The sequence below is a fragment of the Microcaecilia unicolor genome, chromosome 8, assembly GCF_901765095.1.
Source record: "Microcaecilia unicolor chromosome 8, aMicUni1.1, whole genome shotgun sequence".
Taxonomy (NCBI): domain Eukaryota; kingdom Metazoa; phylum Chordata; class Amphibia; order Gymnophiona; family Siphonopidae; genus Microcaecilia; species Microcaecilia unicolor.
This window is the reverse complement of record NC_044038.1, coordinates 51,225,797-51,238,379: the sequence shown is the minus strand read 5'-3', so window position 1 is coordinate 51,238,379 and position 12,583 is coordinate 51,225,797. Positions and strand designations below refer to the sequence as shown.

The window sequence follows — 12,583 nt, the reverse complement described above, 5'->3', positions numbered from 1 at the left end:
GAGGAAGGCAGGATGCTGAGAGGGCAGGGAAGCGAATGACGGAGGCAAGCCTGCCAGCTTGATGGCTTTACTGCCGGTTTGCTGCTGCGACTTCGGTAAATAGAATAGCAGAACAGAATGTAGGGGAGCTGCTGGCCCTCAGAAAAAAAGATGCCGGTACAAAAAAAGCACTGATACTATCCTCTTATTAGAGCTGCTGAGCTCCAACCTCAATTATAGCCTGCTCTTGGGGAAGGCTTTCCTCAGCCATCATCTACCATCTTTCACAACAATTTCAAATCAGGCAGATTGTTGGCAACGCCAGCAAGCACCTCCCACAATAGGCAGCCTGCTTCTGAGGCTCTACTTCCATCAGAACTGCTGTTCGCACTCTCACTGTAAACCTGCATTCCCATCAGAACTGCTGAGCTCCCACTCTCACTGTAAGCCTGCACTTACTTTAGAACTGTTGAGCTCCCACTTTTACAGCAACCTACACATTAGAACTGCTGAGCTCCTGTTTTTACAGTAGCCTACACTCTAATTAGAGCTGCTGAGCTCCAACCTTCATTTATTTATTAGGATTTATTTACCGCCTTTTGAAGGAATTCACTCAAGGCGGTGTACAGTAAGAATAGATCAAACATGAGCAACAGACAATTACAGCAGTAAAAATATTCAAAAACAATGCAAAGTATGGCATGGTATACTATTAACAATGTCAACACAATACGTAATAGAACATTATAGGTGATAGCGAAGGGTAAAGCAAAGATGTAACATATAGAAGGGTAAGAAAGGAGGAAGAGTTAGAAAGTAAGGTGATTGATTTAAAGAAAGTTGCACGTGAGGTCATTATAGCCTGCTAATGGGGAAGGCTTTCCTCAGCCATTATCTACCATCTTTCACAACAATTTCAAACAAGGGAGACAGTTGGTGACACCAGCAAGTACCTCCCACAATAGGCAGCCTGCTTCTGAGGAATCGTGCCTCAGGCATTGTGCAGAAGTGGTGTGCCAAAGGGGCACATCCCTTCGAACTTTTATCGAGGCGCGATCCCTCAGAAGATCCCACATTCTAGTACCTAATAAGGTCTCCTATCCTCTTTGAACTTGAATACAACTACTGAAACATCAAAATCCACCCTACACCCTCTAAACATCATTAGTATCTGCAGTTCAGAACTCCAGTCCACCTAGGAGGCTATACCAGACCTTCCTTTACCACTGCAATGCAACAAACCAATCAGGTGTGCCGAGCGGTTGATATCACCTCCCGCTCCACTTTGAATCTGCCTACAACTGCTGAGGCTTGTGCCCCTTCGTGCGCGACTTTGGCAGCGTCTTCAGAAGGACTCTGAACCAGGTTTGTTAGTCAATACCCTTCGTGAGCAACTTCGAGAGTAACCTAACAAATACATTCCACTGACCTAAGAACAATAGCGGAATATGAAAGTGCATCATTTCCTGCTTCTTGGACTTGCATAGATGTCAGTGAATTTATTACTTAACTCATTTATGCATAATTAGTTTATCTCATACCCCTCTATGTTCTCATTATTTGACTCCTCACTAATTCAGGTCATTTTAACGCTGTAGTCTGACACAGACAGCATTTCTTACCATTCCTTTTCTGTTTTGGTTTCCAAGAATTGATAGATACCTTCTATCATCAATACAGTTTATAGGCTTAAAACCCACTGTTTTGTCACAGAATACTTCTAGATTACACTGGTTTCTTAATTCTTGTGAGACTACTTCTACCACGTTCCTTCCCAATTTAGAGAAATGTTTTGGAAGCAGACTTTATGTACATCTCACTCCTTCCTTGGGGGCCTTAGCGCTAAAGCAGCCTTTGTTATAACCTAATTATCCCTAGGGTTTGTTTGTTTTTTTTGGCCAGTATCCATAACTTTAGACCCTTGGGTTCAGGCTTCTTTGCACTCTGGCATATTTTCTTCCTGAATCACTTTACTCCTTGACTCCACAGCTTGTGAATCACTGCTGGATGGTTATGGGTGTGAATGATTATACATTAGAATTTTCAGAGAGTCTTGGCTCTAATTTTCTACTCTGTTTTCTCCATAAAACAGACTGTTTTGTCTTTCCAATATTATCTTTCCTCACTCAAGGTGAAGAGTTCCTTGGTGCTGCATATTAGTGCACTTCTATTTGCTTGAAAGGAAAGCTCTTGATAACTGAATCCACAATTCTCTTTGCATATCAAAAAGTTTCACCGCTACCTTTTATTTAGCCACTTTGTCCTTTCAGTTTGGTAAAACGCTTCTATTCCCCTCTCTTGGAAGTTACAACTCTCTCAGTGCTCTTCTTGGAGGTGTAAGTAGTCTGCAGGTGGACTTCATAACATGATTCTGCGGGCCTGGCCTTATTGTATGCTGGGATGTCTTTTAGCCTTCCCATCTTAATTACCTGGCAGACGAGAGCAGAAATCCATTATAGCTTAAGAAAAATTGTCTATGGTTTGACTGGGCCTTATGCCCTTCACCTGACAATCTCTTCTGTCTCAGGATCTGCTGCTTTGCCTTCCCAGTATAAGAAAATTCTCCTGCCAGGTACTGGATCTTGGAGTATGGAGTTTCACTTTGCCCTATGGCTCCATAGGATGTGATCCTTCCAAAAGCCAGAAGTAGGAATAAGAGGTCCACATCTCTGCTTCAGGTTGAAAGCTATACCCATCTAGCCTTACCTTGTATGGAGATAGTTCTTCGTTTTTACTATAAGATTTCTACTGTGCAGAATTCGTTAGACATAGCACAAGACGGCTTCTATCAGTAGCAGCTTGTAACTGCCTTTGGGACAATTGGGGCATTTCCCAAAAAGGAAAAGAGAAAAAAAGTCTATTTGAATAGGCTTGTTGCCAGATGTGTATCCATATTATTCCTTCCTCTGGGGAACTTTGTTTTCCATTTTTGAGACAGTAAGCTCTTTCTCAGGGTATTACAAGAACCTTATACTTACAGATATTCTTAAAAGATCTCTCTTGGACTGACGTTCTGTCTTACCTTGGCTGAAGCGATCTCCTCTGGTTTATGCTGGGAACTGTATTCATCTATCAATTTTAATATAATGCTTCCACTTGGCTTCTTCATTGGCAGCAGCATTTGAGTTATGTGCATCAATTTTCCCCGATTTGTTTCTGTTGTTAGCAGACAACAGTGGAGTTCATCAGTACTCCTGGTATAATACTGGAAAGCCAAGTCGGCCCCTTTATCTATTGGGCTCAGGGACAAGTTATGATTGCCAGCAGGGCCTGTAATCTGGACAAGGTTCTGCCAAATGTAACTTTGCAATTCCCAAGAGGCCATACAAACACCTCTGTTTGGCAAAATACTGAATAGCTGAAGGTGCATGGTGCCCCTTATGGGGTGAATTACACGGAATTATTTTATTGCTCTCTTTCTCTGTCTGCTGGTCAACAGATACACATCCCACAGGTTCTGGACTGGTCTGAAGAGGACACAAAGGAATGGTCATTTTCTTCTGCTGCATTTACAATAGTCATTTGTATCAAATACCCTCAGCTCCTACCAGCCAGCTGTTGCCACTGACCTACGGTGGCCAGGATTCTGTCATCCCGGGAGTATGCCATGACCTGAACCTCTGTTTTGTGATGGTATAGAAGGCTTTTTTGTGATCCATCTTGCACATTCCATATGCGGATCTGACAGCATGCGGATCCATTCCCTCGTCCTGAAGCTGAGGCAAGGACCTGGTAGAAGCAGAACTTAATATCACAAGATGCTCAAAGTCATTTCTCCTACATTCTTCCAGTAGTGAGCTCTCTGGTACATGCAGTCTTCATATGTGCACATTTATCTGAACAGGTTTTTTTTTTTGCTGTTCAGTGCAAGTGCCAGTTGCATAGCAAACATGTTTATTTACAGATGTGAATTGAACCTGTTTGCAAGTGTGCTTTGCTTATACATATATGCTTGTTATGTGTGCATGTAGTTAATGGATATACAAGCTGTATGTGTGCATCTTTACAAATGTGTTTTGCAGGATTCTTCTGTGTGCACTGCATCACTCGTAAATATTTTTTGTTCTGCAAAATAGGTACACACATGAGATTTTAAGAGCTAGAAAATAAACCCAGGGCTCCAAGAGCCTGTACCTGACAATCATGGGTCACTGCCAAGGTAGAGATTTCTTCAGGGTGCCCAAGCCAGTGTCGTTGGGATCCGGAGTGCAAGTCCTCAACCACAATCACACAGCCACATGTATAAGCAAAGAATCCTGTGGTAGGAATAGGAAAGCAAGCTGAGACAAAGAGGACGGGATCCTATGAGCACTATTCTTTTGTGTGAATAGATACCAACAAGAAATGAAAACAACTGCAGTTTATACGGTAGGGTCAGTGTAGCTAGGTCTCAGGCACGAGTGGAGGTGGGGCTGAAAGCAGTAATCCTTATCAGAAGAGACACTTTGAACTCCAGGTGACAATCAATAATACCTGTGTCTGGGTTCCAGACCATGTTTCCTCTGCCATTTCCATTGTAACCAATCATTGCTTTAAGTGTCAGACTCCCCTTACATTCCAACAGAGAGGAGAAACCCTGCAAGACAAAACTGATCTTAAACACGCTGGGACAAAGCAAAAGAAACAACAGTTAAATACATCCTCCTCCCTTAGGTACAGGATGCTTTCCTTAGTAAATTATGGCCACTTAAAGAAGCCCTAGTAATTAGATTGTAAGCTCTGTTGAGCAGGGACTGTCTCTTCATGTTCAAATGTACAGCGCTGCGTACGTCTAGTAGCACTTTAGAAATGGTGAGTAGTAGTAGTAGAAATTCAGAGTGAATGTATATACTGGAGAAAGTGTGTGGATGCATGTGTATCAGTGAGAAGAGGGAGTGTGGATGCGTGTCAGCAGATATCAGTACAACAGAAAATTAAACTGCTTACACATAATTGATGTTCTCTATGTACAGGACAAGTTCATGAGACTGACTTTCCTTGTTGCTCATGGAGAATCAGCATGTGTGGGACATGGGGATGGGGTAGGATGGATATGGACATTTTCAAAGGGATTTCTGTGTGTGAACAAGGAAAAAGTCCCTTTAAGAACTGCTCTGGGCCCTCTATGATGTAAAACGTGTGCTCCTGACAGCGTGCATACTTTTCCTCACAGGAAAAATGAAGGCATTGGAAGCATTTTGAAAACCCTGCACTTGCCTCTTCTTGCTTTTCCCCTCACATACTTTGCACCTTCAAAGAGATGTCTCTCTGTGGCACCACCTGACTACAAAATTAAGGGGAAATTCTAAAGGAAGTTTTATATTAAAAATACAAGTGAAAGGCCAGGAGTGTGTGTATGTTTATGAATACATGTACTAAACAGAGCATGTAAATGTGTACTTATGTGTAAACAGTAAAGGAATTCTTCTTTTCCTCCACCCTCCCTTTTTCTTCTAGCTCAATTGAAACCAGTATAAGCCTTCATTTTACTAGGGCCTTTTCCCATTTTAATAGACCCTTCCTTCTACTGATCCTATTCCAGTCCTTGTAGCAATGATCCTGAAGTTGGAAGCCATGCACTATAGCTCTTTCCACAGTTCTGTATTATAGGCTCTAATTTTGGTGATATCAGCTTTAATTACCATAATAACTCCCTACTGGCCAAGGACTGTGAAAGCTCCCTATTCTTAGCCAAACCCAAGATATGGATGACCCAATCTGCATTTGCCACTGAGCCACCCAGCTAGCCCATAAGGACACTATTTCTTGAAAGCTTATAAATAGAAATAAAACAAAACACAGAAAAGAAAATAAGACGACATCTTTTTATTGGACTAACTTAAAACATTTTTTAATTAGTTTTTGAAGGTAACCCTTCTTCAGATCAGAAATAAGCAAATGTTGATAAATAACAGTATATATAAGTGAAACACCAAAGCATTCCAATGGCAGTTTCACAGGAAGAGGGTGGGGTGGGTAAAGTGAGAAACAAGGGGAGCTGGGTGGATGAGAGACAGGGAGAGATGCATGGTAGATAAGATGGTGACAAAGCAGTAGAATTTTATGATTTACAATGGACTAGAAAACCCAGATCTTTGTTAAGCCCTGTCTGGTGGGTGTCAAAATATTTAATCATTTTGTCTTCAAAGGTCTTACCATTCCTGGATTGTCTTAAAGTTTCCTTTTAGTATTCTCACCATAAAAATCATTGATACAGTGTTCTTGTTTTGTGAAGTGCTGTCCCACAGAGGTGACATCCTGGCTGGTACTGGCATTTTTCATATGATGTCTATATAAATTAAATCTCGTCTCTAGCTTCTGGCTTGTTTCTCCAATATAGCACCCTTCTTCACACTTTTTACATTGAATGATATACACCACATTGCAAGGTAAGTATGTGAAAGATTCCTTTATGTTGAATATTTTTCCTTTGTGAATGACTGTGGGATCCTGTGAAATGTGTTGGCACAGTTTGCAGCTAGATATATTGCAAGGATGTGTGCCACTCTCTTCTTTTTGAGTTTCTATCGGACGTTTGGTGGCTGTCGGAAAGCCAGCACTGGTGGGGATGGTAATATCTCTTCCAGTAGTTCATCCTCCTGGAGCAGTGGCTGTAGATCTTTTATGATTCTTCTCAGTTTTTCTAGCTTTAGATTGTATGTCACTATAAGGGAGATTCTGTCTGTGGCTTTCTTTTCCTTGTATTGCAATAGGTTTTCCCTGGGTATTTTAAGGGAGGAGGCAACATTCTTGGAGATTATTTTGGGGTTGTAGCCTTTTTGTTTGAAGGATTCAGTCAGGATTTTGAGGCGTTTATCTCTGTCTCTTGGGTCAGAGCAGATACAGTGGTATCTTGTGGCTTGGCTGCGTACAATGGATTTTTTTGTATACGAAGGGTGGAAGCTGGAGTTCTGGAAGTAACTGCATCCGTCTGCAGATTGAATACAGATGTTTGTATATAGCCATTGCTGATGGAAAATGTGGTGTCCAAAAAATTGACTTTTTCTGGGGAGCAGTCAATTTTGAACTACTGAAAGAGATATTCCCATCTCCACCAGTGTTGGCCTTCCGACAGCCACCCAACTTAAAAAACAAACTAGTGAGAAGCAAGCTCCCGATAGAAACTCAAAAAGAAGAGAGTGGCACACATCCTTGAAATATATCTAGCTGCAAACTGTGCCAACACATTTCACATGATCCCACAGTCATTCACAAAGGAAAAATATTCAACATAAAGGAATCCTTCACATGCTCATCTTGCAATGTGGTATATATTAGTCAATGTAAAAAGTGTGAAGAAGAGTGCTATATTGGAGAAACAAGCCAGATGCTAAAGATTAGATTTAATTTATATAAACATCATATGAAAAATGCCAGTACCATTCAGGATGTCACCTCTGTAGGACAGCACTTTAACAATGTATCAATGATGTTATGGTTAGAATACTAAAAGGAAACTTTATGATAATCCATGAATGTAAGACATTTGAAATTAAAATGATTAAGGCCCCGATGCACAAAGGCAGCCGTAAAATACAGCTGCCTCGCTAAAATTTAGCGAATCACTAACAGCCAGCAATGCACAAAGGGGATTGCATGCAAATGAGCTGAACGGATCCCCCTCTGTGCATCCTCGCTGTTTGTGAGTTCGAGCTGTCAAATGGATTTGACAACTCTGATTCACTGAACCGCCACTGTTACCCCAGTGGTCCAGTGGACCCTGACCCCCCCCCCCCCCCCCCCCCCCCCGTGACACTGGAACCTTTTAAAATATTTTCTCTGGTTTTCTGGTGGACCAAACTCCTTCCCATGCACGGGCACACACACCCCCTCCCGCCCACACCCCGTTCTTCCCTGTACCTTACAAGGTGGAGGCAGGAGGGCAGGAGCAACGGCTCCCCCCTCCTGCCTTGGACCTGCCTGGAACAAAATGGCGGAGCCCAGACCCTGCCCATTGCACTGGGCAGGGCTAAACACCATATAAGGAGTTTTTTTTCCCAGTAGTGGCAGGTAGCATGGAGTTTCTGAGTCAATGTTCACAGTCATTGCCCCCTCTTCTCAAGTGGGTTTCTTGTTAGACTGGAAACCATGCAGATTTACTGGGTCTGTAAGTGCATACTGACACACAGAACCCTGTGCTGTCTGCTGCTACTGTTCTAGTGACACCATTACTGTCTTGCTTTAGATAAATAGTATTTATTTATTTTATTGCATTTGTATCCCACATTTTAAGAGAGGGGAGAGGAGGAAATAGAGGAGGGATGAGGGAAGGACTCCATTTGTGGTTTCCATTATCATCTGGGTCATGTAACATAGTAACATACAAAGTAACATAGGTTGTATCCGCCTACCAGCAGGTAGAGCTAGAGAACACTGAAAGCACATGGTGTTCCTGGACGCCCAGCCCCCTCTGCCTTCAGTATATGAAATTTCCAAAGCAGAGTAAATAAGAAAGGCAAAATAACATAAACTTTCCTCACAGAGAACAAACGCCCCTGAACCGGAGCAATAACTAAAAGGAGGGACGTTATCAACCTCCTGCAATACAAACAGCATGTAGTAACTCTGATAGCTTGTCTTCAAGTACTCCTGATGAAGCACAATGTCTGTATGCAACATCTGTACAAAACCTAAAGTCAGACAGGGAGGGATCATGGATTCATCTGCTGTGACTAAAGGAAAGAAAATTATCAAGGTAAGAACCTAATTTTCCCTTCCTTGTCATCAACAGCAGATGAATCCATTAACTGATGGGATGTACCAAAGCACTCCCTAAGTAGGGCGGGAACAGGCAACTCCGCGAGCAAGCACTTCGATCCAAAATACGCATCCTGCTGCGCTGCCACATTCAGGCTGTAATGCCGCACAAAAGAGAGCTGAGAAGCCCAGGTAGCCGCACGACAGATTTCTTGAAAAGAAAAAAAGACACCCGTTTCAGCCCACGAAGAGGACATTGCCCTCGTAGAGTGTGCTGTAAACGCTTCAGGCGGCGCCCGCCCTGAAAGCAGGTAAGCAGAAAAAAATGAGTTCCTTAAGCCAGCGGGCTATAGTGACATCTGCAGATATTGCCACAGAGCCCTGCCCATACAAAAGGCGCAATTGCCCAAAGGAGTCCGGAAACTCCTCCTTACAAAAGGAAGAAAGAAAAATGGGCTGGTTCAGAAGAAAAGCTGAAACCACCTTAGGCAGAAAGGAAGGCACCATACGAACAATTATCCCGGATTCCGAGAACTGTAGAAAAGGATCCAAACAGGAAAGAGCCTTAAGCTCAGACACTCTTCTTGCCGACGTCATTGCCACTAAAAAAAACTGTCTTGAGGACGTCACCGAAGCTGATGGCTGCCTAGCGTTCTAGCTCCCGTTCCTCGACAACTACAAAAGCTATAAAAAGCTATCACCAACCTGTTTGGATCGGCCTGCAGTGTTCTCCGCTGCTCCTCATTGAATTTAAGATGAGTAAAGCGACTTCGGCGCGAGCTAAAGTGCAGGAGAAGGCAGCTGACGGCGGGCCGGCCAAAACCGCGAAGCGCCACGAGGTAATGGCGCCGGTCTCTCCTTCTGACTCTGACTCAGCGCTTTCACTAGCGGAATCGCGGAAACCGCATATTAAAAAAGGAATCTCAGGCGAACTCCGCCAGATCCTAAGCGGTATACAAGCTGATATAAATAAATCGAGGGATGAGATTTTGGAAAGAATGGAGTCGTTGAGCTCTGACCTCCGTGAGCTGGGGAACAGAGTTGAGGAGGTAGAAGCCAAGGTGGATGAGCACTCTGAATCCATACACTCAGTCGAAATCAACCTCCAAGCTTTAGATCAAAAACAAATAGATCTAACATATAAGCTTGATGATCTTGAAAACAGGGGAAGGAGAAATAATCTGAGATTCCGTGGAGTTCCTGAGGGTGGAGAAACAGAGGATGTTATTCAAATTGTACAGACACTGTGTGCCAGCTTGCTGGGGGCCGACGCTGAAGGGGTAAAGATTGAGATCGACAGAGCACATAGATCCCTGGGTCAGCGGCAGGAAAACAGAGCGCGGGACATTATCACCCGATTCCATAGGTATGAAACAAAGGAACAATTGCTTAACTGCGCCAGGAAAAAGTCTAACTTGGAATTTGGTGGGGCCACTGTGTCTGTCTATCAAGACTTATCACAGTTCACTCTGCAGCAAAGACGACTCATGAAGCCAGTTCTGGACATTTTGGCCAAGGAACAGATAACATATAGATGGGGCTTCCCCTTTTCCTTGATGTACTCACTTCAGGGGGTCAAGATGAGAGTGACGTCGATGATGGAAGCTTGGAAATCCCTGCATGGAGCAGGCCTGGTACAGACTAATAAACCGCCTGGCGCTTTGGCCCCAGCCACGAAGACAAAGCTTCAAAAGTGGCAGAGGATTCCTGCCACTCCTAAAAGAAATATTCCAAAAAGAAAAGTGGCTGTGGATGAAACCTGAACTTTACCAGAAGAAAAATGGCTGAAATTGATATCCTGGCTGGTAATGTTGCAAAGAGTTATTGGTGTTACTCTTTGTCTCAAGTTTGAATATGTTTTGTTTCTTGTTTATTAATGCTACCTTTAGCAAAAGTGAACTTTAATATTATAGTCAATGGAGGAAATGGTAATTAAGGATGTGAGGCTCCTTGTGAATGAAGTTGCATAAGTTATAAGATATTAAGAGGAGGGGAAATTTAAGGTTATGAACAATGGGCAGGGACCAATCATGAAGATGGGTAATTAAGGTTGCTCAATCTGGGTCCATAAAATTGGTGATGACATAGGTATTTGGGGGGGGAGGGGGGGCTGGGTTGCCTGAATGCTGGTGGGTTACTTCCTCGCTTCCCACTACTGGGACTTGATTCCGTTAGTTGGTGCTAGACATGGGGGGATGGGGGGGACATGGGTAGGGGGAGTGTCATCACTAGGGGGAGGGAGGGTTAGGGAGGGAAGGGAGCACAACTGGTATTGGATAGAACAAAGACATGAAGTGGATGGATCCCTCTTGGAGGGAGAGAAAGCTGATGTAATATCCCAGGCATGAATACAGACTTAAAAATCTTATCATATAATGTCAAGGGGCTGAATATGCCTCAGAAAAGACAGAAGTTTTTCAAAGAGATGCAGATGTTTAGGCCGCACATTGTATTGTTGCAGGAGACCCATCTCCGTAGGGCACATGAGAGGCTGTTAGCTCATCCAGAATACCCATGCTCCTTCTTTGCTTCCTCTGCTGATGACTCCAAAAAACGTGGGGTGGCAATTCTGTTCCACAAAACAATATCAGTCCAAGTAAAGAAAATTAGGCGGGACCCGGGAGGGCGTTTTTTACTTTTGCAAATTGTCCTGGATCAGGTGGATCTCACGCTTGCTTCGATTTACGCCCCTAATGAACATCAGGGGTCCTTTTACACTAAGGTGAAAAACACTCTGGCTGCATTTATTCGGGGTTCTTTGATTATGGGGGGTGATTTCAACGAGGTTATGGACCCCGGGTTGGATAGATCTGGGAACTCTCAACATCCAACGTCTAGGGACTCGGTGGCACTGGGCTCTTTGGTCCGTTCACTGGGCACCCTGGATGTATGGAGATTAACTCATATGACGACCAAAGACTACACTTTTTTTTCTCCTGTACACAACTCATACTCCCGGATCGATCATATCTTCCTCGACGTTACACTAGCAGAGAGGGGCCCGAAAGCTGAAATTGGCAACATTACATTTTCAGACCATGCCCCAGTTTGGGTAACCTTGTCGAGTATCAGAGCTGAGGCCAAAGATCAAAGATGGACACTTAACACAGACCTATTGCTGGAGGGGGAGGCTGTAGAGGGGTGTAGGAAGGTCCTGAAGGAGTATTTGGAGTTCAACATGGAATCGGGCCCCCCCCTTAGCGTGGTATGGGATGCTATGAAGGCAGTCTCAAGAGGGTACTTCATACAGTTAGCTAGTAGGCGAGCGAGGGTTCGGAGGGCCCAGCTGGCACAGTGCTTGGACAGGATTAGGATCCTAGAGGCACAGCATAAATCAGGTGGTTCCCCCTCTGTTCTGGAGGAACTGCGTGGACAGAGGCTCCAGCTGGATACAATTTATTCTGACCAGCTAAGTTGGTTACAATCCAGAAACAAAGTCCGATCCTACGAGTTTACTAATAAGGCAGGTAGACTCCTGGCAATAAAGCTGCGTAGGCAAAGAGTGGACCGAACGGTCCCTCACATTAGGGACTCGAAAGGAGAGTTGTTGAACACCTCTGAGACCATAAGGAAACGCTTTAGTGAATTTTATCAGAAACTATATGCGCAGGAGACCAATCCACCTGAAAATGCTATCCTGGATTATCTGGCAGAGAGTGAACTGACCTCTATAACCAGCCAGCAGAGGGCAGCCCTAGATGCACCGGTAACTCCGGTTGAGGTCCAAAAAGCCATTCAACATTTACCTTCCTGTAAATCACCAGGCTTAGATGGCTTCCCGAATGAATTTTACAAGAAATATGCCCCTGAATTGGCCCCCCTGTTGGCTGATTTATTTAATTTGATTGGGAAAGGGGAGTCTTTGCCCACCTCCATGTTGGAAGCATGGATTGCAGTACTGCCCAAACCGAATAAAGATCATAAGGAT

General features: G+C 43.8%; 1 protein-coding gene across 1 annotated transcript in view; it reads right to left on the bottom strand.

Annotated features, from left to right (window-relative positions):
* WDR90 (WD repeat domain 90) overlaps window positions 1-12,583 on the bottom strand; it is a 240,642-nt gene that overhangs the window by 44,230 nt on the left and 183,829 nt on the right. Inside the window, exons 30-32 of the mRNA XM_030212253.1 lie at window positions 4,453-4,555; window positions 4,114-4,235; window positions 3,549-3,708 (exon numbers count right to left, since the gene is read on the bottom strand). Coding sequence (XP_030068113.1) covers window positions 3,549-3,708; window positions 4,114-4,235; window positions 4,453-4,555 — 385 coding nt within the window. The remainder of the gene's footprint in view (window positions 1-3,548; window positions 3,709-4,113; window positions 4,236-4,452; window positions 4,556-12,583) is intronic.